The sequence below is a fragment of the Aotus nancymaae genome, unplaced genomic scaffold, assembly GCF_030222135.1.
Source record: "Aotus nancymaae isolate 86718 unplaced genomic scaffold, 86718_ANA_hifiasm-v0.15.2.pri h1tg000040l, whole genome shotgun sequence".
Classification (NCBI taxonomy): Eukaryota; Metazoa; Chordata; class Mammalia; order Primates; family Aotidae; genus Aotus; species Aotus nancymaae.
This window is the reverse complement of record NW_026988454.1, coordinates 15,681,899-15,709,066: the sequence shown is the minus strand read 5'-3', so window position 1 is coordinate 15,709,066 and position 27,168 is coordinate 15,681,899. Positions and strand designations below refer to the sequence as shown.

The following is a 27,168-nucleotide window of genomic DNA, read 5'->3' as shown; positions in this document are numbered from 1 at the left end:
CTTAAGATTTCTCAAGTTCAGGCTAAAGAATCTCAGATCTTCTAATATATTCCCACCTCTCTGTTTTCTCGCTTTAAAAATATATAGGTAGTTCTTTATTTTTATTTAATATTTAACTTGTGGCTCTAGAACTGGCTAGTAAGGGTTTGTCCTGCGTCAAACAGAATGAGTTTTTATGTAGATTACAGTGTTATTCACACATAAAGTGCAAGTAACGTTGCACTTTAATACTAAATGCTAAATACTTGCATTTATCTATTATAGTAGTATTGCTTTTCTTCCTCAGATACGCTAACTTCTTCTCTTGAGGGTAGCATCAACTTCGAATTAGACTTACTATTCTGGACTTGTGTCTTCTTGAAACTTCCTATTATCCAGAAACACTATAAACTTTGATTTTGTAACCAAATATGCTGTTAGCCCTAAAAGCTTATTTAATGACTCAACTTAAACAAAACATGAACAATACACAGTCAACATTAACAAAATGAGTATTAAAAGTAAAATATACTATATAAAGCCCCTGCAAAAAATTTCGTATGCCCTCTCAATTTAAAAACAAATCCATATGGGCCAGGTGTGGTGGCTCACAACTGTAATCCCAGCACCTTGGGAGGCGAGGTGGTGGATCACCTGAGGTCAGGAGTTCAAGACCACTCATGGGGAGGTAGTACACTTCCTTTTGTATTTTTAATAGAGAGGGTGAAATTCTGTCTCTATTAAAAATACAAAAATTGCTGGGCATGGTGGTGCATGTCTGTAATCCCAGCTACCCAGGAGGCGGAGGTTGCAGTGAGCCAAGATTGGGCCACTTCACTCCAGCCTGGGCGAAAGATTAAGACTCCGTCTCAAAAAAAAATAAAAATAAAAAAGTCCATATGATAGCTACTTAGATTTTGATGATGACTTCTGTTTTTGAAAGGAAATTCTGATGTAGCTAATCAATTGCAGTAGCATTTGAATGTGATGAATTAGGCTCATGATGCCTCCCTAAAAGTTACCAGCATCTGTCATCTCAGAAAACGTACAACTCCAGGACTTGAGAATACCATACAGTGTTGCTTTCCCTAGCAGGTAACTAGTCAAGACCTCTTAGGGTTCCCCACCCTCTCTTGGTACAACCAAGCTGTCCCAAACTACCTGCCAGCATGAAGAATTACTTAAAACATGATATTATTCCCTGTGCTAAACTTGACGCTCTAAAAAACATAACTCACAAATTAACTTTCAAAACACAATACACTTGTAATCTGGGGTCTTCTTATTGTCCGTAGGTTCTAATCTGATTTTTTTTCCCTTCAACTTTCAAAATTCTTTATCCTCAAATCTAACCTCCCATTTTTATCTCTTTGGTATATTTTCCCTAAATATTTTTATTTAAAATTTAATAGATGCTGGATTGCATGTATTTAATTTTTATTTTACTTAATGACTTAAACATTTATAATATTGTTATAGAGCTGGCTAAGAAATGATAAAGCAAAAGATAAAAGTTAATTGTATTTGAATTTGTTTTATTTTCCAGGCCTTAAATTCTCAGGAAAGCTCACATTTAAGTTTGGCTTACTTAGAATAGAATAAATATGATATCACATTTTGTCGTTCCAAGCTTAACCATGAAAATCTTTCTTGTACTTCCAAAGAAATATCCACTTAAAACTGAAATTGCTTCTACAACATTAAAGACAAAACTCTCAATAAAAGTAATTTATTTTCTATTTTTTGAAAAAACATCAAGTTAACTGTAGTCACAACTACTGGTTCCTAAATATGAGAAAGGTGTACATATGTAACAAAACACATGAGACTAATACTCCAAATATCAACACGGAAAGTAGATGAGACAAAGTAAATATTGTTCCTAGGAAATGTAAATATCATATGAAATTGTCAATTCACATGCCATAAATCTGGGGAGAAGCTAAATTTTTACCTCTGCATTTTTAATAAAGGAATAATTTGCTATTGAATGAAGAGGAAGAAAGATTTCAGGTGGCATGTAATCTGACTTAAGGTAGCAAACCATTTTCAAACACAGAGGAATTCTCACGGCATGAGAAAGCTGGCTGGCATGATCCAGCACTGACTGAAAACCAGACACAGGCTTCAGGCCTGATTCTGTTGCTACTTAGTTCTGTGACCTTGGTCAAATCAGCTCATATTTGTGGATTTCAGGTTTTTCATCTATAAGTAAGAGAGATGGGCTAGTGATCGCTATGCTCCTTTTACAAAAAATAATTCTGTAATTGCATGAGAATATTAGATGTATCTGTTTACAAACCATTGATACGTCACTGATATGGTTCATGCTGATCTATTCATTAATTCCATTCCCTACAGATGACTAGTGAAGGTTGGCTAGGTGATTTCCAATTACTCTATGCCCTTCATATAATATAATAGCAGTTCTCTAAAAAGATTCAATACTCAGTCATTTCAGAGATTGAGACAAGCCTCTCCTCCAATTACTGAGGCTCCATTGCAGTTCAATTGCTTCAGGAAGATTGGATATATGCCCTCTAATCTGCTCATTAAACAGAAAATGACTAATTTACTGGAACCTTTCTTTATAATAATTTATCAAAGATCCTACCTGTCATCAACTTGACCTTGTTCTAGAAGACGCTGCCCATCAATAATGATTGAGTGCAAAATCTGCTGACGGCTGAACATCTCGGCTTGAAACAACTATAATTTTAAAAAAAGGAGAACATACTTTAGAGTTCCTAATTTTAGTGACCGGTTCTCTGATAACTTTCCAAATAGTCTAGTTTTAGTGAGACTATGAAAGCTACCTCCAGCTGAATCAGAAAATGTGTGAAATCCTACAGTTTAGGAATAATTTATTTTTAAATCATCAATTAAGATGTACTCAAAGATAAAGTTTAGTGTTTGGTTTACTAAAACTAGATGACTAAAAGTAGAATGATATTTCTCTTCTTTCTTTCGAAAACATCTAATAAAGTAAGTTAATGCACAATTTGTTTTTGGTTTATTTTGTGTCTAAAATATGGTCCATATTCAAAACAGAGAATAGCTTAGGACCTTTAAAGAAGTCAAAGAAAAAACAATAGCCCAGTTTTTTTTTCTCGTCTTTTAAAACTCATGGTTTCTAAAATTTAATTAGGTTAATAAAGTTGTTTCAGTATTTTCAAAACGCAACAGAAGGTCCTTCAAATTATTTGTTTTTTAAACAGCTTTGTTGAGCAACAATTCACATACCACAGAATTCATTCATTTAAAATATTCAATTATGTTTACAGACATTACAACCATTACCACGATCAATTTTAGAATTTTCAACACCCCAAAAAGAAACTCTATCCTCATTTAGCAATCATTTCCCCAATTCCTCCCAATCCTCCAGCCTTCAGCAACCACTAATCTATTTTATGTCTCTATGGATTACTTATTCTGGATATTTCGTATAAATGGAATCTTGCAATCTGTGGTCTTCTGTGACGGGTTTCCTCCCCTTAGCATAATGTTTCTAAGGTTCATACATGTTGCAACATACATCAGTACCTTACTCCTTTTTATTATGACTAGTATTCTATTACATAGACATCACATTTTATTTACCCATTTATCAGTTGATGGACATTTCGGTTGTTTCCATGTTTTGACTATTATGACTGATGCTCCTATAAACAACATACCTATACAAGATTTTGTGTGGACACATATTTTCATTTATCTCAAGATAAAATTGATTGTGGTAATGGCTGTAAAGTCTGTAAATATAATAAAAATTAATTTGCCCACTCTTAGTCCTTATATTGCTATTTATTGGTGTAACTAAGTTGGTCTGTGTGTTTATGAATTATGTGCACATGGAGAGATAGGTCTTACTTAAGAGCAAAGAAAAGCTTAATTCAGAATTTTTTAAATAGAGAATTTAAAGACGTCTAAGGTATTTTTAAATCCAGTTTTATTGAGTTGACCAATGATGAAATAATAGAAAAAAACTACAATGAGATTGCATCTCACACCCACAAGGATGACTAAAAGAAAAAATAACAAATGTTGGTGAGGGTTTAAAGAAATTGGAACCCTAATACATTGCTGATGGGAATGTAAAATGGTGAAGCTGCTTTGGAAAACAGTTAACATAGAGTTACCATATAGAGTTACATAGAGTTAAATAAAGTAATCACATAATAAAGTAATTCCACTCCTAGCTCAGGACTGAGTGGGCAAATTAATTAATTTTCTTTTTGTGTATAGTTCTTCCCACTCTCTGTTTCTCAAGAAATAATTAGAATGCAATTTAATCAAGAGGTATACCTGGAAACATATGATAGCTTGAATTCCTGGTATAAAATTCATATGTGCTTTTTGAAGAACACAAAAATTTTAAAGACTTTTGATCAAAGCATAGTCTCTTAAGCAATTGACCTTGACAATATTAAAGTTGTCTCTAACCCAATTTGAAAACTGCCTAACTATACACTTTCCACCAACTTTGCCTGCTTCGAGTAAGGAGCCTTTAATCACAATTCTGGCATTATACTTTACCAGGAACTGAAGGTTGACATGTGTTTATAACCAACCATGGAGCAGCCAAGAGGACCACATTTTCATAATTAAGTTATCAAAACCTCAAGCTTTTGAAATAAGGCAAAATGATGCATGCATTTGGATACTCAGTGCAAAGGGCATGATTTTAATTCTTTCACATAGCATTTTGTAGCATCTTTCAAAGGCCTAAAAATTTCTTATTACCCCCAAATCTACTGATATAACTTACCTCATGTGCTCTCTGCTGTTCCAAAAGATGCTGATAATTTCCTGAAATCTCTACTGCTAACTTTTGTTCTGTTTGAACTAGGAATTCCATCCATGTTTCACATTTTTCCAAGAAAGTCTGATGTTGTAGCAAAAATGACTGTAACTTGCTGAAAGAACAAAGGTCAAGGAACAATAGTTATTCTGCTGCTTATTCTCATATTTCTGGTATATAAAACTAGATTAAATAATCTCTGTGCTCAATTCTAATTGGACCACCAAAAAGCTTTCATGTTAGGTGCTAAAATTCTTTTAAAAAAGACAAAAGAGGCCAGGTGCAGTGGTTCATGCCTGTAATCCCAGCACTTTGAGAGGCCAAGGTTGGCAGATCACCTGAGGTCAGCAGTTTGAGACCAGCCTGGTCAAATGGTGAAACCCCGTCTCTACTAAAAATACAAAAATTAGCCAGCTGTGGTGGTGTGTGCCTGTAATCCCAGCTACTTGGGGGACTGAGATACGAGAATCGCTTGAACCTGGGAGGCGGAGGTTGCAGTGAGCCGAGACTGCACCTTTGCACTCCAGCCTGAGTAACAAGAGTGAAACTCCACCTCAAAAAAAAAAAAAGAAAGAAAATTGAAAAAATGTGAAAGTCGAAAATGTACCTTTTTTAAAATGATCAAAGTTATGTGTATCCTTTAATATATTCTTAGATGTTCTTACTTAAAATAGTGTTCTGATTGAAGCACTACTTAGTACATTAAACATGAGAAATTACAATTTGAATTTACCACTTTTAGTTCAAATTTTGTCAGTGTTATGGGAAAGATCAGAATTTATAAATATACACAAATCATGAACTTATATTCTATTGATACATTGGTGTGACGGTTTGAATGTGTCCCTTCCAGAATTCAGATGTTGAAACTTAATGGTGAATGTTGGTAGTATTATGAGGTGGAGCCTTTACAAGGTGATTAGACCAGGAGGACTCTGCCTTTGTGACTGGGATTAAAGGTCTTATAAAAGAGGATTCACGATCCTTGAGGAATCGCCACACTGTCTTTCACAATGGCTGAACTAATTTACACTCCCACCAACAGTGTAAAAGTGTTCCTGTTTCTCCACATCCTCTCCAGAATCTGTTGTCTCCAGATTTTTTAATGATTGCCATTCTAACTGTCATGAGATGGTATCTCAATGTGGTTTTGATTTGCATTTCTCTAATGACCAGTGATGATGAGCATTTTTCACGTTTGTTGGCTGTATAAATTTCTTCTTTTGAGAAGTGTCTGCTCATATCCTTTGACCACTTTTTGATGGGGTTGTTTTCTTCTTGTAAATTTGTTTAAGTTCTTTGTAGATTCTGGTTATTAGTCCTTTGTCAGATGGGTAGATTGCAAAAATTTTTTCACATTCTGTTGTTTGCCAGTTCACTCTAATGATTGTTTCTTTTGCTGTGCAGAAACTCTTAAGTTTAATTAGATACAGAAATACCATTTTCCCCAGCAATCCCATTACTAGGTATATACCCAAAGGATTGTAAATTGTTCTATTATAAAGACACATGCACACAATGTTCATTTCGGCACTGTTTATAATAGCAAAGACTTGGAACCAACCCAAATGCCCATCAATGATAGACTGGATAAAGAAAATGCAGCACATATACACCATGGAATACTATATAGTCATAAAAAAGGATGAGTTCATGTCCTTTGCAGGGACGTGGATGAAGCTGGAAACCATCATTCTCAGCAAACTGACACAGAAAACCAAACACAGCTTATTCTCATAAGTAGGTGTTGAACAATCAGAATACATGGACACAGGAAGGGAAACATCACACACTGGGGCCTGTTGTGGGGTGGGGGAGCTAGGGGAGGGATAACAGGAGGTGGGGGGAATGGGGAGGGATAACATCAGGAGAAATACCTGATGCAGGTGACAGGGGGATGGATGCAGCAAGCCACCATGGCATGTGTATACCTATTCAACAATCCTACAAGATCTGCACATGTACCCCAGAACTTAAAGTATAACAAAAAAAAAAAGAGGATTCACACAGCGTTCAGCACTGTTGCCCTTCTACCTTCCACTGTGTGTACCCCTCTGCTCCTGAAGGTGCAGCAAAAAGGTGCCATCTTGAAAGCAGAGAGCATCCCTCCCTCACCAGACAACTGAATCTGCTAGCACCTTGACTGTGGACTTCCCAGTATCCAGAACTGTGAGCCTGTTATACATTTCTGTTCTTTATTAATTATGCGTTCTGTGGTATTTTGATATAGCAGCACAAACCAGACTAAGACAATTGGAGCAACCAAGAATCTCTTGTTTACTCTACCTGAATCTTTCTGTCGTCTGAGAGGAGATCAGAGACCAATGGCGGTTCAGATTCTGCATCCTTTTGATTTCCTTATCATTCAAGGGTAACCTATATCCAAGCTCATTTAGACGGTCTAAATCTGGAGCCATGCTGCTGAATTTTAACATCTGTCCCTAGAAGCAAGATTTAAAAGTAGGCTTAGCACCATGGTCAAAAAAGGCAAAGCTTTTTCAAAGTGCGCAGTGAATTTCTGATTTCAGGAAGAAGCTGGTCTTTGGTCTAGTGGCCTCTGCATTTCGAGACCACATACTTACAATATCTACAGGTACAAATAGCGTACCTTTATTGACTATTTACATGCATTATATCTTTACTTGATATGTTATATTATTTACTTGTATGGATTATACACACAAGTGTATTATTTAGTTGATTTACATATATTACTCAATTTTTATTACATATATTTACATGTATTATATTACATATACTATTGATTTATTTACTCATATGTAATTATATTACATGTTATATTACTTTATTTATTCACTCATATGTAATATTACATATGTTATATTACTTATTTGATTTATTTACTCATGTAATTCTTGATAGAACTGACAAAGGATGAAAATTATGCTGATAAATAAAAGGCCTTACTTCTTACCATTTAGGTTTAATTTGTTCATGCTGAATTTCCTCCTTTATTATTCACAACAATTAAAAGTTATAAGTGATAGCTAACATTTATTGAGCATTTACTATGAATCAAGCATTGTTAAGAGCTTTACAAGAAATAACTAATTTTATCCACAAAACAATCACATAAGTCATGCTGCTCTTCCCTCTTCACAAGGGAGGAAAGGGAGGCACAGAAACTAATTTCTCCAGGCCACCCAGCTAGTAAATGGAAGAACAGGGGAAACAAACCTTACTGGGTTCCTGCTAGAGGAAACGCAATTTCACTTGAGCTCTGACGTGACCACACATTGCCTTAAGAGTAGTTTTAGGTCTCTGGCCCCCACCCCATAACTGGTGAGGGTGAGACTCAACCAAAACAGCGATCTGTTCTTTCAGATCTCTCCCCTCCCTTCAAACACAGGACCAAGTTGTTGGTTCTGGTTTTCCCATGGGCATTCTTATCTCCATCTAGGAAATTGATTACAGAAAGGAGAAAATGTCAGGCCACCTTCTGCTATGTGTGTGTCTTCTCTTTGCATGCTCTGCAAAAGACTCATGCTTTCTGAAGAAAGAATAAGTCTCAAGTATTGAAACTAAAATATAACTAAAAATGGCATACTGTCCATGGGTAGACATCAGCAATGAACAAAATTGACATGACACAGTCCTTCCCCTCATGGCACTTACAGGGAGTAAGATACTATTCCAGTAGTCACAAGTGTGACACTAGTCCCTTACTCACAGGAATGTAATTAAATGACGTGATAGGGCACAGAAGAAAAACCATAGAGTGCTATGAAAATGTATCACTGGGGAGCCTGACCCTGGACAGACAGTGGAGACTTTCCTAAGAGAGTGACGTTGAACAAAATGACCAGGACTTTACTCTTTTTAATGAGGAATAAGCTGATGAGGACAAGAAAAAAATCCAGAGAGAGGAAACGTCATGTGCACAGACATTGGGAAGCACGGTGGCACCTGAGTAGTTGGACGGGGAGATGGGCAGTGGTGCAACAGAATGAGATCCTCAGGAAAGGTAAAAACAGCATGCTGCCCTGATAAGCCACGTGGTCTTTTCCCTAAGAGCAGTGGGAACCCTTGAAGATTTTAACCAAGGGAATAATATGATAAAATGTTCATGTCTGTTGTATTACTTTGCTTACTTTATTGAACGTTTAAAATCATTCACAATTGGCCGGTGCGGTGGCTCACGCCTGTAATCCCAGCACTTTGGGAGGCCAAGGTGGGTGGATCACAAGGTCAGGAGTTCGAGATCAGCTTGGCCAATATAGTGAAACCTCATCTCTACTGAAAATACAAAAATTAGCTGGGCGTGGTGGTGGGTGCCTGTAGTCCCAGCTACTCGGGAGGCAGAGGCAGGAGAATTGCTTCAAACTGGGAGGCAGAGGTTGCAGTGAGATGAGATCATGTCACTGCACTCCAGTCTAGGCAACAGAGTGAGACTCTGTCTCAAAAAAAAAAAATCATTCACAATTAAGTAAAACTCTTTGTTTTTTCTTTTTAAAAATTATTAAATTACTTTTGATGAACAAATTATAATCATATATATTTATGGAGTATGATATGATGTTTTCATATAATGTAGAATGATTAAATCAAGCTAATTAAGTAAAACTCTAAAAAAGGGAAAGAAATCATTCTGACAGCCGGGGGAGGGGAGGTTGGGTGGGTGGATATAGATGTGGGGGCCGCTGTAGTGTACCAGAGAGATAGGAGTAGCTTGAGCTAGGAGTAGAAGATGTTAGTAACAGAGATGAGAGGTTCAAAACTTAATAGAGAGGTGATGGACTGGTCACAGGAACATGGAGAGGGACCAGCAGTGGAAAGAAGGAGGAGTGAGGTGGTTTCCAGGAGTGCTGGGAAATCAGCCTGTGAACACTGCCAGCACACAGTCCACTGTTTGCCAGAGAAAGTCTCACTGGGAGCTCACTTGAAAGAAAGAGTGGTTCTACATCAGTTTTGAGTTTCCCTTAAATTTTGAAAATAGGGCTGGGTGTGGTTGCTCATGCCTATAATCCCAGTACTTTGGGAAGCAAGGCAGGTAGATCACCTGAGGTCAGGTGATCAGTTCAAGACCAGCCTGGCCAACATGGTGAAACCTCATCTCTCCTAAAAATACAAAAATTAGCCAGATGTGGTGGCATGCACCTATAATCCCAGTTACTTGGGAGGCTGAGGCAGGAGAATCGCTTGAACCCAGAAAGTGGAGGTTGCAGTGAGCCAAGATTGTGTCACTGTACTCCAGCCTGGGAAACAGAATGAGACTCCATCTCAAAACAAAAAGAGAGATTTTGAAGACAGATGGTAAAAAATCTGGGACTCAGATTTAAACACACTTACCTTAAGTTCTTCCATCCTTTCCTGGATGGTGGAGAGGTCAGATGAGTGGCTAGGGTCCTGCCCTTGCAGTATTTCTTCAGCTTCCACTATCCAGGCCTCCAAAGCTTCTAAACTCTTGGCAAAGGTTTCATAATCAAGAACTCCAGCCTTTTTTTCACAAAAGAAATTAAGAAATTGGTATTTTAGTTAAAAAAAAATATCAGTATTTGAATAAAGTCTACTAAAAGGGCAAGTGAATGTTACAATGATTTTTCATATTCTTGTATCAAATTGCCATTTTCAAGACATTATTCCTAAAAATAATGCCTGTAATCCCAGGCTTTAACAATTTAAATCTTCTTTATGTAATTTTTCTAAAAACTAGAATTATTTCTATGCACCATTAGTCAATAACAATTAAAATTATCCGTTAAATATATAATCAAACAATAGATCTAAAAAATCTTCTGATTCTTGTCAAAGTCTAAGTTATAAAAACATGAATATTCATATTAAAGTTGCTTAGTGCTTATTAGTCTAACAGACCACAGAGGCAGGCATTGGCTCAGGGGCTTGCATCTTAAATTGATTTTAAAATTACTTTGCAGAAAACAGTGTAAAACTTCCACCTTCATCACCCCATCAGAACTTTCAAGTTTGTTTCCTTATTATTTTAGTCTTGAATGAGGCATTGCTGCAACGACAACGAATTCTTTTCCTGTGTTTGCACCCAGATATTAGAGAACACCCAATTTATAGAAGATACTGAATAGGAGCTCTGTACCTGTAATGCGGTCTGTTGTTTGCAGAGAGCCTGCTCTAGGGCACACAAGTGTTGACTCAAAGAGAGTTGGTCCGATTGAATGGCTGATGCTGCTGAAGCATCCACTTGTTGCTTGAGTTGCTCTCCCAGCTCATGCAGAACGAAGAGGGAATCTTTAACTGTGCCTAGTCCTTTGAGGAGGTCCTATAAAAGGTGAAAATAAGCCCACTGTGAAGCACATTTATACTCCTTATCATAAACAGCAGTCGGCAAAGGGCTACACATCTAGAAACACACAATTCCTGCTGATCAAATTATTATGCTTCATAACATTCACCTGTGGAAGAATGATCAAGTATTGAATCCAATTTTTAAAAAGGCTATATATGCATATTAATATTTTAAATATATATTATATACATATAACATATAGCTATATACGATTACTCTTCTGTTAGTAAAAGCTATGTAGGCTCATTATAGGACCTTGGGAAAATGCAGAAAAACATACATAAACAAGAAAAAAAAAAAAACATGATCCAAGAGTAAACCAATAACTGGAAATATTTTGGCAGCTTTTTTCCTACCTCTTTAGGTAATATATCTCAAATTGAAAACAAAATGTTTTATTTTTCCTTTTTCTATTATTATTATACACACCAGGAATTTGTCAGTGGTATCTTCTTTATGTGTGGTCACATTATTGCAAGTACAACAATCTCCTATCTCAGTAGGGTACAGAACCCAGTGATGATTTTGCGGAGCAGGGGGTAAGAGTAGTTTGTATTCCCATTCTTTTCCAAGGCATCTCTTAGCCTCCACTTTGTGGAACCCTCTTACAGGTTAAAAAATACAAGCCACTGGAAATTCCCTATTTCTGCTTTCTACCCTATCATTAAGAGATAACAGGTGACTGCTTCTTCTACCTGTTGCTGGTGCCCACCCAGTCATGCTATGCCTCGGCAGTGACTTCTGTGAGAGAAAGGAAAACAAAGGGCTCCTAAGCTTGATACAGAAAACAGACAAGGTGTATTTCAGTTCAGGAGTATTGAAAATGACAGCTCTTGTATATATAAATTATGTGGATGAAAAAAGCACCATATTATCTTTATCTTAAAACATCCATCTCAGCCAGGTGCAGTGGCTCATGCCTGTAATCCCAGCACTTTGGGAGGAGGATCATGAGGTCAGGAGTTCGAGATCAGCCTGACCAATATGGTGAAACCCCGTCTCTACTAAAAATAAAAAAATTAGCCAGGCATGGTGGCAGGTGCCTCTAATCCCAGCTACTCAGCAGGCTGAGGTCTGAGAACCACTTGAATCCAGGAAGTGGGGGTTGCAGTGAGCCAAGATCACACCATTGCACTCTAGCCTGGGCAACAGAACCAGACTCTTGTCTCAACAACAACCACAAAAAAAAAAAAAAAAAAAAAAAAAATCTCTAGCTTTAAAGTGATTATTCAGGTTGAAGGCATTAGAATAGATCAAACTTTTATTTACAAAGTTTTTGTAGCTTGCCTAATTCTAATAAATGGATTTGGAAAAGTTTATAAAAAGATCCTTATAACAAGCTCATAAAAATAAACACAAATAAGGACAAATAGTAAGAGCCATCTAATGGCTGAAACAAGAGAAGAGCTGTTCCTTAAACCCTTAAGTAGGTTATTGGCAGCTATAGTGAAAAACAGAATTATTAAAAAGGTATTAAAAGAAGTATACCAGTAAATCAGCAGAGAAAGACTTCTTTCTTCCATTAATATCTTAGATAAAACTACTGTGCAGATGCTTACATAAGAGATAATGAATGTAAATGGACAACACACAGAACATCATTCCCCATATGATTATGTCTTACATTAACCCTCCCCTTGAACTTTTACACTGACTAAATTCCACTAGGAGAAATGGGAAAACAACTCATTTTAAAAAATGAAACAATGGGAAGAAACCTCTTAATCTGATGCATGTGCACCCGTGTTCTGAAAATCAGGCAGGCTCTTTGATGCTAAGGCAATTATTTTTGGATAACTGTCTCACATAGAGAGACATACCAAAGCTTACACAGACCAAAAGCTAAACTTCGGCAGTCTAAGAAGTGCATGCCGGGAAAACGAGATAGCTCCTGAACGTACGTTGCAATCTTGAATCCATGTAGCAACCTCATCATCGGCGATGTCCTTGTTTGTGGCTGCCTTCAAGAGCTCATTGGTTCTATCCTCCTGCTGCTGAACCGTTGAAGAGCACTGTTTGGAGTAGTCCTTGTATCTTTGCCAAAGCTGAAGTAGGGCCTTGCTGGAGTGTAGCTGCTCAGCAATCTCCTCCAGCAAGTTATTCCATCTGGAGATAATAACCAACACTCAGAAGCAGATTACCACCTCTCACCAAATGCTGCTATTTGCTATTTTATTTTTCATGACCCTAGTTCATGTGAATATAGACATACTCATTTCTAGTAACATAATAAAAATGAATGTTTCATAGTCACAGTTTCAAGGTAGGTAATGAGGATGATGGTAGTCTTTGGGTTTGCCATCAAAGGACAGGATGGAAAGCAGAAACAGGAATGATCATAAATCGTTCTATTATAATGACACATGCACATGTATGTTCATGGCAGTACTGTTTACAATAGCAAAGACTTGGAACCAACCCAAATGTCCATCAATGATAGACTGGATAAAGAAAATGTGGCACATAAACACCATGGAATACTATGCAGCCATAAAAAAGGATGAGTTCATGTCCTTTGCAGGGATGTGGATGAACCTGGAAACTCATAAATGGGTGTTGAACAAGGAGAACACATGGACACAGGGAGGGGAACATCACACACTGGGGTCTGTTTTTGGGTGAGGGGGCTAAGGGAGTGATAGCAGGGGGTGGGGAGGTTTGGGAGGGATAACATTAGGAGAAATACCTAATGTAGGTGAAGCGGGGATGGAGGCAGCAAACCACCATGGCATGTGTATACCTATGTAACAGTCCTGCAAGATCTGCACATGTATCCCAGAACTTAAAGTATATATAAAAAAATTGTATTTTGAAACTACTTACAAAAAAAAGAACAGCAGTTCTAATTCTTTCTAAATCTCTTGACTACATTTATTTATACTTAAATTCATGTTGTGAACGTGAACTTTAAAGGAATAGAACTTACGTAGCTCAAATTCAAAATGTCACTAAGTTTTATGTATATCATTATTAATAAGAAGGCTGTGATATAAATAGTGGGTGAAGTTAACATACACCATACCTCATGTTGACTTCTTTCAGTGTATTGGTAAGAGTTTCTGTCACAGGTGGCTGACACTCTTTTAATAGTTGGTTGGTGATAGAGCCGAATTTCTGCAAGCTCGTTTCCTGTTTCTCTAGATCATCTTGAAGATTCTGCCCAAAAAAAGACCCACAAAAGACATGACAGATCTGAATTGTAATAAGCAAGTTTAAAATGAATGTGTATATGATTTCCTATATATGTACATATATATATATAAACCAGGCATGACTTAGCACCAGTGCTTTACAGCTTTCTTTAAATCATCATTTATTCTCTTTTTTACGATTTTGTTATTTTGGCTATCAGAAGAGGTTCTTAGCAATGAAGCCTTCTTCTACTGGCATTTGCATTCTGCTGGAAAAGCTCACGTAGGGTGCCCTTGTCCATCGTCTGGTAGGAAGCCACAGCAATGGTGTATGTAATGTGCTATCTGCCAAACTGTGGATCTCTGTGATACTCAAAGCCAAAGCCAGGTCTATTTTATTACATACCTAGTATGTGATACTAGGTATGTAATACCCTAGCATGTAATACCCTAGCATGTAATACCTAGTATGTAATAAAATAGAGTGCTTCTACCACAAACTCCCAATGATGAAGACTCTAACAAGGCACAGCTTCGCCAAGTTTTATCTCTGGGTGTTCTTCCTCGTCTAGAATTAGTTTTAATTAAAAAAAAAGATTTTTAATGGACAAATAATAATTGTATGTATTTTTAGGGTACGATATAATGTTTTGATATATGTTTACATTGTGAAATGAATAAATTAAGTTAATTAACATATCATTACCTCACATCCTTATCCATTTTTGTCTAGCAAAGTTGAACTCATATAAGTAGAGAGTAGAATGGTAGTTATCAGAGCATGAGATAAGGGATTAGATGGGGAAAAGAAAGATGTTGATCAAAAGGTACACAGTTTCAGTTAGACAGGAGGGATAAGCTTTAGTGATCCACTGTACAGAATGGAGACTATAATTAATAATAATGCATTGAATACACTGTATATGTCAAGACTGCTTAAAGTAAAGAATATTTATCAGACAGGTTTGGCATCTTCTACCAAGCCTATCTAAATAGTCTTCTACCAAAGACCAGTAAGGGAACTGAAAGAAAATTGTTTCCTTGGAAATAGTGCTGAGGTAATAGACTCAGTTCTTCATAAAACTCCACAGATGAAGTAGGCTGCAAAAATCGAGTACTATTTAACACCAATATCTGATTACCTTCAAATGAAAATAATCAAGGAAAAGATTCTCAATCCTTTCAGGTCTTAAGACAGCTCTTGCAAGTATTAAACACAACACATGTTAAATTAAAAAGCACTTCTAATCTCCTCAAAGTTGTAAGAGGTGCTTTTAAATTTACTATTCTCAAAAGAAGTTTTAGTCGTCCTTAGTATCTGTAACAATTTAAGGGTTAAGGAATTACATAGAGAAATTTTGTCCTTCCTCTTTCTCACCCCCCCGTAAAAAAGATATTTCCTTAAGAAAGTCAGCCGGGCGCGTTGGCTCATGCCTGTACATTGAAAGGCCGAGGTGGGTGGATCATGAGGTCAGGAGTTCAAGATCAGCGTGGCCAAGATGGTGAAACCCCATCTCTACTAAAAATACAAAAATTAGCCAGGTATGATGGCACGCACCTATAATCCCAGCTACTAGGGAGGCTGAGGCAGAGAATCACTTAAATACGAGAGGTGGAGGTTGCAGTGAGCCAAGATCTCGCCATTACACTCTAGCCTGGGTGACAGAGTGAGACTCTGTCTCAAAAAAGAATGAATGAATGAAAAATAAATAAATAAATAAATGAAAGTCTGTGTCTGTGGTCAGTAACACAGAAGCTTTGATTGGCCAGCCAGGGAGGTGGACTAGATACTAGCAGGGCACATGCTGGTCTCTTGATGACCTCTCGTCCCTTAGGGGCCTGCCCTGCCCATCCCATAGTCTGTGTTCTTTAGCCAAGAAGAAAGAGCAGTGACAGGTGAGAGTGGCCCAGTGCACAGGGGAGTGGGGGCAGCAGCAACTTGAGGGCCGTGACCTATGACAGGAGAGAGTGCTATGTTGAAGACAAACATCAGGGATATCATTCTAGATGGACACAATGACAAACGACCCACAGGAAACCAAGCAGTAAGTGCTAGAAAGGAAGATTCTGTGGACACGCTGGATAGGCCACTGATAATATACTGAATGGAAGCAACTGAATGGTTTAAACATTTACCACTTTTTCCATTTTTCTCTTTGTTTTCATTTGAACATTCCTTAGAACATGTTTGGAGATGCAGGACAAGAAGGGAAAGGGAAGACAAAAGGCAGTGACAATGAATCAAAGAGGTTGAGCTGGGCATAAAATCATTGCATAAAATACATTGTGAATATTTTTTACAACAAGATCTTGAAAACCATTTAGTTATATACCAGCTAATCCAGAATTTGGCACACACAGGCAAGTTTGCTTAAGTTACAATAATGCAGATAAAATTAATTTTAAAGATCTTAAAAAATAATTAAATGTAAGCAACATATGGCAAAGTTTCGGGATGATGTTTCCATTTGCTCGTGTTTCAGTTTTCTCAAATTACAAAGAAGATTAAGGATGTGTTAAATTACTTCCTCACCTGAAGATTGTCTACCTGAACTTGCACAGCTTCTAAGGAGCCAGTGAGCAGACGGAATCGGGAAAGAGAATATCTGGCCTCCATGAGGTAACTGTTTATCTCGTCAAAAGCTGCTTTGTGATTACTCCATTGGTCAAGCACTGATTTCAGCAGTATCTGTAATTGTCCAACCTTTTGGAAAGACAAACATTGCTTATAATTTCATAATATCTAGAATGACGGAATATATATTCAATTGATGGGAAAATATTACCATCTAAGAACTTCATCATGGTTTCAGGTACCATAAACAAACTAAAACTAAATAAAAAAGATTTAAAATGTAAAATGTATCAACTTTGAAATTTATGCCTTTCATACTTTTAAATACTCAGTTCTAAGTGGAAACGCTTAAAAGGGTAACTGATATATATACGTATTTTTTTAAGTCACAAGAGGTTGATACTTTTAATAAAACAGTTTAAGAATTGTATTAAATGAGTGTTTCATATGCATTAACTCATTTAATCCTCATAAGGAACTTATGAGATAGGTATAATCATTATCCCCATTTTATAGATGAGGAAACTGAGACACTAAGAGGTAATGAAAATTACCCAAGATTATACTGTTAGAATGTGAGAGATCTCAATTTGATTCCAGGCAGTCAGGTCCCAGAAAATGAAATTTATCTATATCTATATCAATACCCATATCTCACATGTGTGTGCATATGCCTGTGTGCATGCACACATACACACACACGCTCTGAGATAATTATCTTAATACAAAACATCTAAGATAGTCTTTCCTCATACTTATTTATCTCTATCAGAAAAGTGTTTAGTTTGGTCTGTATCACTTAGACACAGATATTTGTATATCTTTCCCCAGGCAGGAGACAGATGTTTGAGAATTATCTAACACCATGGGAATAGATGAGATTATTAAGAGAGTAATGTTTAAAATAAAGGCTTATTCTAGAAAACACCAGAAACTAGACTTAAAAAAAAAAAGAGGTTAATGAAGTGGACTTAAAAGTTTAAAGTGGCCGGGTGTGGTGGCTCATGCCTGTAATCTCAGCACTGTGGGAGGCTGAGGCAGGCGGATCACCTGAGGTCGGGAGTTCGACACCAGCCTGACCAACATGGGGAAATCCTAGCTCTACTAAAAATACAAAATTAGCTGGGCATGGTGGTGCATGCCTGTAGTCCCAGCTACTCGGGAGGCTGAGGCAGGAGAATCACTTGAACCCAGGAGGCAGAGGTTGTGGAGAGCCGAGATCATGCCATTGCACTCCAGTCTGAGCAACAAGAATAAAACTCCATCTCAAAAAAAAAAAAAAAAAAAGGTACAAAGACATAATGTATAGATTCAATTTACTCCGTTACTTTAGGAAAACCAAAACCCGGAGTTTGGACAGTGCTGGCAAACACAGTCTTGGAGCTGGCTCTCTGCGAGCAATATTACCATGTGATCTAAATTCGCCCAGGTTTGGCCCAGTTCTCGCAGTGTGCTAATGACAACACCAGAGACGTCTTCTTTCTTGTTCTGAATCAAAGCAAGTCCATTCTGCTCAATTTTCTCTACTTCTTTTTCTTTTGCTTTAATCAAATCTTCCAGATCCTGAAAGATTTAAAAAATAGTCACTTTAAATTGTTCTATTATGAAACTCAGGGGTGCACTGAAATTGAGCTATTACAGTTTCATGTCCTAAAAACCTTTCACTAATCCAAAAAGCTTATCTCTTTTAGAAGAGGTACTCTACGGAAGTACTTCTTCCTATACTCAAACGTTAAAAAAAAAAAAAAAAAAAAAAAAAAAAAAAAAAAAAAGTCATCTTTTTACACATAGCAAATTAGTCTGACTTTAAAAAAGTACAATTTGATAATCCATCAGGTAAGGAAATGGTACTATGTAATTTTCTCAAGAGGTTGTGAGGAAAGAAATACATGTCAGAAACTGTAATATTATTTATATTATTAAGTTCATATATGTTAGTATTCAAAAAGTTACATTGCCTACCCCATAGGAAGAAACGTGATAAGACGGTAGTCTGGGCCTAGTATCTGAGATTTAGTCACATTTCTACTACCATAAAGCTGTGTCACTTTGAGTAGGTGAGAAATTTCTCCTGGGTCTCAGTTTCTTCAGATAGGAAATCAGCAGACTGACTTCAAATGGGAAAAGGTCATCTCTATGGTCTTCTCTCTTTAAAATACTCTGAATTCTATGTAATTCTGAAAGGTGGTGGGCTTCTTTGATGAATCAAATCCTCATTTTCTTTGGGATATGCATTCATAATTGTCAGTATAAAATGTTCAAGAACGAAAAGCAAACTGAAAGAAATATCTGGAGCTCATACTGAACCTGTGTCATAACCTATTTTAATGCCATCCAAAAATTTGAGAAGCCCAGTGAAGCAGGCTGAGACTGCTATCAACATTTTACAAATAAATAAATTGAAGTTCAAGTCATCCAACCTGTCTTGGGTCAAATAGCTGGTAAGGGCCAGAGTGTGGATTAGAACCCAGTCTTTTGAGCCTATAGACTCCCAGGCTGATGCCAGAAGGGAGACAGGTGAACCTCAAACTGTGGAGGGAATATAAATCCCATATTGGAGTGACATGACAAGCCAGGCATTAAGGCATGGTTACAGTCCCATATTCAGAAGTATACCCTCAGAACTAAAAATAGATTTGTAGTTCTTGGAGATTAGAATGGAGTAAATTCCAAAATACTTTAACTCTGGCTAATATATCAATTCTATAAAAGATATTTTCATCCTTCTCATGATCCAAACATGGGTATTAAGATTAGAATTGCGTAGTGCTGCTGATAAGGTGTTAATGAGGAGTCCAGTCTCTGCTATATTAATATCAAATGTCATGCCTTTTAAAAAATTATTTTGCCTCTTTTATTTCTGTTTTTATTGTGGTTCAGCCTGTTAATCTGTCTCTACCTCATTTTGAAAATAGAAATAATGAGACATTTTCTGCTTACTCCAAAGGGATAAAATTAGATAGATATATATAAAATATATTTTAAGCAGTCAAAAACTAGCTAAATGTAAGATATTATTTTATTTGGCCATTTGGGAATGTGCCATGCTTCAGTGCAAATTTATTTATTTTTCTCTATTGAATTCTCATGAAGCTATTTTTATCTTGGTGAATTAGCTAAACTCACGCATTTGGCAGCTTAAAGAGATCATTTTTGTTTTTCATATTCTTCTCTTATTTTCACTCTGTAATTTTGTCAATATTTTGACAGCTTTGATAATTACCAGAGAATAAATATAGTGATTACTGAGGTTACAGCTCCTTTGTGTTGTATAGAAAATATAATTAATTTACTATTTAGGATTTTCTTTCTATTTCTGTAAAGAGAATAAAAGACCAGAAACATTCTTTCCAATATGTTTTTAATATGATTCTAAAATTCAACCACTAGAAATTGTGTATCCTCATATTTCTATGATGTTAACTTTTTCTCAGTGAGCAATATTAAATGAATGTTCCATTGCTTATACACTACTTCAAACATGTCCTGCACATGTAGCTTGGCATAAGAGCAAAATCCAGGAGGGAAACAGGGCTGCAATGTATATTTTGTAAAAAAAAAAAAGAAAAAAAAAAGATGTGTTTTCCTTGCTTAATTAAAAGATGATTCTGTTTCTGATCAAAAAGGGGAAAGATCAAACCTACCATCTTTAAAAATAATAAAACATTCTTAACTTGGATTAATTCATAAATATCAGTTTTAGGTTGGTTTAAATTAATAAATCACGTCTAAAAGACTGGGAAAATACTCAAGATTTTTAAGACAAAATAAAGCTGGAATCCTGTCACCAATTTAAGTACACTGGCTTGAATTTCACACTTTGGTCCAAAAAAGCAATTTATCAAAAATGACAATTGTATCAAGACTTGCAGTATAGCCAAATAGAACCTGCCAGTTAGGCCATTGTGATTTACATGTGATGTCCCAAAATAATTACATGGGCTACTTTCATTTTGTCTTTTGTTTCAAAGAAATGGCTTTTCTTTTGAAATCATGAATTGGCATCAATACAAAGTTCCTTAAACCACACTTTAGGCTTTCTCTCCTGACACTGTCTGACCTGACTCTCCGAAAGACTAAAACTTAGGTCCTACAGGCAGCAAACTGTGGTCAAGCTGCTGCTGTATTTTCCAGATGGTAAGGGATCTCCCTGTTAAATAGAAGGCAAGAACAGGAAAAGAAACAAAATGGAAAATGGCAGAAAAAGCTATGTTAAACAGAAAATACTAAGAAAAAGAAAAAGATACTGAGAGAGAAAAGCAAAGTATGGAAGAAAAGAAGTAGGAAAAAAAAGAAAATGCAAATGACATTAATGTAGTATTTTAGTCTTTCCACGGTAGAGTTTATCACGGCCATGCAACCAGAAGGCACTCACTCTGCTAACTGTAATACTCAGAATGACCTTTCAAAATCAATGGATATATTTTAACTTAGGAACTCTGCAAAAGGTATGACATTTTGTCCTCAAAAATAAAAAGCTAAAACTCTAGCTTACTTGTAGATTTTAGAATTTATGGCCTAAATTAGAAATTCTACTGGCCTCTGGAAAATTGGAAACGCAATCAGACTAGCTGATGCTTGCTTCATCTTCAATCTTCAAGCACCCATTTTCTGACGTGAGGTTTTTTTTTTAAATTAAATTTTTAAAAAATTATTATTATTTTAAGGTATTTCTCTATATGATGTTTTTCTTCATTAATTTTATGCAGTCTCAAAATTGTAATCTATTAGGTGGGGAACCAGCACTGTTCTTCCCTTTCAGAACTGAAAAGTTTTGATTAAGTGCTTAAATATATCCCTCTTCATATGTGTTCCAAATAGAAAACATGCTGATTAGAAGAGGGATCATTACCAAAGTCCTTTCTTTCTGAAACCCAGAATAGAAAAACAAGATTTGCAGAGAGAATCTTTTCTGTAGAATTACTTCACTGTTGAGTTTTCAATTGTTTTTAGGAAACACTGTAAGAGAACTGCCATCATCTGTAACATCGTTAAGAATTCATGAATTATTTTCAAAAATCTTATTACAGCATTAACTGCAATAGCTCACTTTTCTTTTGGGTACACAAGAAGACCTATGGAAAGACTGTGTGTCCCTGAGTCACTGAAAAACATTTGGAATGTTACTACTTCACCTGAACCTTCAAACCTTGTCCCTCACAGTACAGCGAGCACACTCTGTGTACTTCCCCATGTGACAAAATAGGAAGTAAATGGATACTTCCTATTAATTAATAATAGGGTATTGATTAATAATAATGAATAATTAATAGGAAGTCTGTTGTGAAGCGCTTGCTCAGAGGAGGTGAATGGGAATCCAACCAAGCCTCTAATGCTAACTTCCATTTATAGGAAATACAGAGGAGAGAAGAACAAATTAAACAACATTATAAGGACATTCATAGGTCAATCCTGAACATGGCACCCATCAGCAGCTTCTGTGACAAGTTAACGGTCTTAACAAAACATTCTAAAGACTTCAGAGATCTAACAAGCAAATATAACATATGGATATTGTTTGCATCCTAATTTTGAATAAGTTAACTTAAAAAAGACATTTTAAAGACAACTGAGGAAATAGGATTTGGGTTGAACATAAAATAATTATTAAACTTTTGGTGGTGATAATACTATGGATGCATTAAGAAAATGTCTGTTTTTCAAAGATATATATTGTAGTATGTAAGAATAAAGTGACATGATGTCTGGTATTTGTATTTACTGTGAAATCTATTTTAAAAAAAGGTTTATTTTTTTTTTTTTTTGGAAACAGAGTCTCCCTTTGTCACCCAGGCTGGTGTGCAATGGTGCAAACACAGCTCACTACAGCCTTGATCTCCTGAACTTAAGCAATCCTCCCTTCTCAGCCCCCTGAGTAGCTGGGATTACAGGTGCAGTACTACCACATCTGGCTGATTTTTATAGTTTTTTGGACAGGCAGGGTTTCGCCATGTTGCCCAGGCTGCAAATCTTGATAATTATTAAATCTGATGCTTGGTATATAGCATTGACAGCATTTCTCTATACTTATGAGTATGTTTGAAAATTTTCATAGTTTCAAGTTTTTAAAAACAAGTGAAGAAACCTAATGTAAAAAAAAAAACTCTATAAACTCACAGAATCAGAAAAATTTGTTACTAAGTGCAACTTTAAAAAAATATTTAACTTGCACCTCTCAAGGCCTACAAACACATGAGCATATGGCATGAAATTGTGAGATGGTGCGTGTTAGCCACTTGGACAAGTTACCTGACAGTCTTTCAGTGCATTTTGAACAGAAGCCTGATCTCCAATTCGGTGCTGTTGTTTTAGTCTCTTTTCCTGGGTTTCAAACCATGTTTTCAGACATTGTACGTTATTTTCATATTCTGACCAAGATTCCAATAAGCCTTCCAACAGCTGGATCTGAATAAACACAATAAAATGAAATTTGCTTATTTTAATAAAATCAAATCATTGGCATGATAATTACTCTAGCCTGTATTTCCTACAAATTGAGAATTCTTAAATATAGTTCATTGTATATATGATTTAAAACAGGGGTGTCTAATCTTTTGGCTTCCCTGGGCCACACTGGAAGAAGAAGAATTGTCTTGAGCCACACATGAAATAAACTAACACTAACAATAGCTGATGATCTAAAAAAAATAATTGTAAAATAAATCTCATAACGTTTTAAGAAAGTTTACAAATTTGTGTTGGGTCACATTCAAAGCTGTCCTGGGCTGCATGCAGTCCACAGGCTGGACAAGCTTGATCTAAAAAATGAATTTCATAAAGTATGAATCACTGACTATTATTTATTGGGAAGCAAGAAAGGCTAAAGTCAACCTGAAGCAAAGGCAAAAGAAATAAAGAGACATCTTTAGAAAACTGAAACACCACGAAATATACAAAGAGCAGAAGGGTATAAGAGAAAATCATCAACAGGCTAAAGAAAGTTTAGGGTGATTAATCCTCAGGGATAGAGCTATACTACTCATGAACCCAGTCTTCCTTACAGAGTGTGCCAGTTCTTGGAATTTTCATGTAAATCTGGACAGCAGCAAGCCACCGGCTTACCTTCTCAGTTACTAGACCTTGCAGAATTTGCCAACTTTTATTCATTGCTCCAAGTTGCTCAGCAAAATCAGTCTTATCACTACGTTTACTTTCCACATCCTGACTGCTGATTTGTAGCACAGACTGGTTCACAAAATCCACTGTCAACTGTTTACAGTTAATGTCTATCTTAAAACCCTAAAAAAAGAAGAGAAAATAAGATTATACAATAAAGGTCTCATTATTTTTCCAGGAATTGGAAAACTTTAAGTAACCTCAATATTAATGTTATTACTTCCATAACTCAGTTGAAATGGCATAATTTGTCTGTATTCATACAATCCATTATTTTCAGAAGCTGAATATATATTCAGAAGCTGAATAAACATATGAATATATGTTTATATGAACATAAACCTAGATATGTGTATGTGTGTATGTATATATGTATTTATGTAGAAGATTTAGAACTAAATTATACAACCTCACTATAAAATATTTATAAATTTATTTTTATAATTTCTGTAATTATTTAAGAACACAAAATTATTCAAAATCATTCTTAGTACTAGATATTTCTTCTTATTTCTATAACTGAAAATGTATTTTCCTTGCTCTTGAATACCTATCTGGTCACTGTGAAGGAAACATATATTCTAAGACTTGATTATCATAATTTGAATTTTTTAGTTCTTTCAAACAAAATGGTCTGAAAATATGAAAAGTTAAAAAGAAAAAATTTTAATTACCTTATATTTCTGAAGGTATTCATGAATTGCCTTGTAACCTATGGAATTTTTAATATTATCTTCATCCTTCTGAATAACATTTTCCATTAGAGAAATCCAACTCATGACTTCAGAAATGGCATGGCGGGAAGGCAATTTATCCATCTGGAGCTGTCCAAGTCAGGGATAGAACAAGTCCCAAGTATTAAAATGGAAACTCCAACTTCTGCTAACTTTGAAACCCTACAACAATTCTTAAAAATGTACCAAGAGAGATAATACTCCTAATGATATTTGGAGCTCTTACCCCTATTGAAAGCTTCAAATTAAACATCAGGCAAGTGATGAACAATAATAGTCATTTTATGTTCACTTGACATCCAATACTGTAAACATTGTATAAACATTAACTAATTAAAACACCAGCAAGAAGAGAATATTATTTTTATTTTATAACTAGTTTTATGAGTTTAAAAAAACCCACAAAACATTCAACAGATGTATTTTATTAATTATCTTGTAAAATCTCTGCATATTATGACTCAGGAATGTTAAAAGAAGAAAGAAAAATACCACACTACAAGCTATCATTTTCTAGATTTTTGGCACTCTAATATTTATTCCTAAGAGCACAGCCAGTTTCCTCAGTCCTTAGCTGAAATTACAGTATTTAGAATTCAAAATCTTACTTAACATATCACACATTTATGCATATGCTCATTATAATGGTTTGGAGGAACAAAAGCAATCATTTAAAATCTTTGTAGGTCAACTTCTGTGTGGTGCTGAAAGATATAGCAATGAGCGTGGGACGGTTCCTGTCTTCTGGGGATGCACAGTGGCTTCTTAGGAGAGATTAGGCATGTACACGAAACACAGCTATCCTGCCTGATACACAGTGATGAGTGTCAAAGAGAGATAAAGATAAAATGTTCTGGGATTTCAGGGGAGGTAAGTGTATTTTCAGAGAAGAGGAGTATTCACATCTACTGAATACCAGTTGCTCTCCTATACATAAGATTTTTTTACATATATTATAAATCTTCATAACCACTCACTTTATGAGAAAAGTATATGTAACAGTCCACATGTTATCCAGGAGAAAACAGAGTTTAAACAAAGCCAGACAAACATTCCAATACACACACCCACATCCACATACACACATTAAAGAAATCCTTGGAGGAAATGCCGTTGGAGTGGGGCTTTGGGGTGTAGCTCACTTTTCACATTAATACAATGGAAGAGAGAAGAGGCCAGGTGTCTGGGACAAAGTTGATTTAAATTTGTGAGCAAAAGCAAATTAATGTACTTTTCCATGTCATATAGCTTAAGTCAATTACTATCCACTAAACCAATCCTTCCTTCTGTACCTGGTGGAGCTTCTCCTGGACAGCTGGAATATTGGTTAGCAGGTCAGTCCACTGGCTATCAATGTGTGACAGCTCAGAGCGCAGCGTGGCTGTGTCCACCTTCTTTAGTCGAAGAAGCTGATTTCCAGTACTCAGTACAGATGATTTCAGGGAAGATTTGGCATCTACTTCTTTAGAAAACTCCTAAAATAAGTAGCAATGTTCACGTTAGTATTAAATAGCCAGACCATTCATTAAAAGGAAAGTGACAAATTTAGTGCATGAAACAATTTCCTTTACATCCTGGAGGGGCGTTATGCTGAGCACTCTCAAAGAAAATGAAAGCAGCATACCCTTGCCCTCGAATGAAAGCAAACTACAAAGCCCCTATCTAAAAACTACTTTAAAGAGGCAATGTTGAGTCATTGAGCCCTATTATTTTGTATAATTATGGAATACACATAGTCAACATTAAGATATTCTCTATAGCTTAGCTTATTAAGTATATCCACTGATAGCTGACTTCCTTTCTATGAGTGTATGGATCAGGTCTAACTTACAGGCCTGAATCAAATGTCTTAGGTTCATAGACTTACCAGGAAAGCATTTAGATGATCACGGACCATTTCTAGCTCTTGTGGGACTGTCACAGATTGCTGAGTCCAAAATTCTAGCCTGTCTTTTGCAGACTGTAACCAGTGAATTAGATCTGCAGATTCACTTTGATATCTGTAAGCATATTAAGGAGTCTATTAAGTAAACATTTAATCTCTATCTTCCGCTTATCCAGTTATTCACCAATGCCAACAGTTTTAAAACAAGAGGTCTGAAGATTTAGAAGAAAAATGCATGAGGTTGGTACTCTGAACTTTTCTTAATGTTGATACCTTTATCAAGCCTGTCTCTCTGAATTTCTGCTTGCCTGTCTTTGAGCTGGGTATAAAAATATCTTTCTCCTACTCCTTCACATTGATGCTACTTTAAAAATATTAGATGATAGTTATAAAAAGTCCTTTGAAATAAAGGTGGCTTAGACACAGACTATGTCATTATGTAAAAAATCATCCCTCCATGCCCCCTGAATGGTTCCCATTGCCTTTGAGAAGCCTCCACTTCTCAATCCACGTTTTCTCTTTCTCTCCCTCTCAGGCTTTACTGTGAGCTCTCAGACACAGTCATTAGGCAAGGGAGGGTGAAACTCATAGGTAAGGTGCCTTATGCACCTGCCTCCCTGCTCACTTTTAATTATATGTTTATATGATTATACAAGAATCT

The 27,168-nt window shown here is 36.1% G+C and overlaps 1 protein-coding gene across 17 annotated transcripts in view; it reads right to left on the bottom strand.

The window, feature by feature from the left end:
• The window catches only part of SYNE1 (spectrin repeat containing nuclear envelope protein 1), a 521,352-nt gene that overhangs the window by 84,525 nt on the left and 409,659 nt on the right, over positions 1 to 27,168 (bottom strand). For 16 of the 17 annotated variants that reach the window (XM_064360559.1, XM_064360560.1, XM_064360546.1 and 13 more), the window contains 14 exons: positions 26,490 to 26,622; positions 25,915 to 26,097; positions 24,563 to 24,712; positions 23,835 to 24,011; positions 23,022 to 23,177; positions 18,180 to 18,335; positions 16,731 to 16,901; positions 14,089 to 14,222; positions 12,968 to 13,172; positions 10,857 to 11,039; positions 10,094 to 10,240; positions 7,070 to 7,224; positions 4,751 to 4,898; positions 2,594 to 2,688 (listed from right to left, as the gene is read on the bottom strand). In XM_064360559.1, the coding sequence (XP_064216629.1) occupies positions 2,594 to 2,688; positions 4,751 to 4,898; positions 7,070 to 7,224; positions 10,094 to 10,240; positions 10,857 to 11,039; positions 12,968 to 13,172; positions 14,089 to 14,222; positions 16,731 to 16,901; positions 18,180 to 18,335; positions 23,022 to 23,177; positions 23,835 to 24,011; positions 24,563 to 24,712; positions 25,915 to 26,097; positions 26,490 to 26,622 (2,193 nt within the window). Of the gene's footprint in view, positions 1 to 2,593; positions 2,689 to 4,750; positions 4,899 to 7,069; positions 7,225 to 7,981; positions 8,201 to 10,093; positions 10,241 to 10,856; positions 11,040 to 12,967; positions 13,173 to 14,088; positions 14,223 to 16,730; positions 16,902 to 18,179; positions 18,336 to 23,021; positions 23,178 to 23,834; positions 24,012 to 24,562; positions 24,713 to 25,914; positions 26,098 to 26,489; positions 26,623 to 27,168 lie in introns of those variants that run through there. The other variant, XR_010336584.1, reaches the window with a different exon arrangement.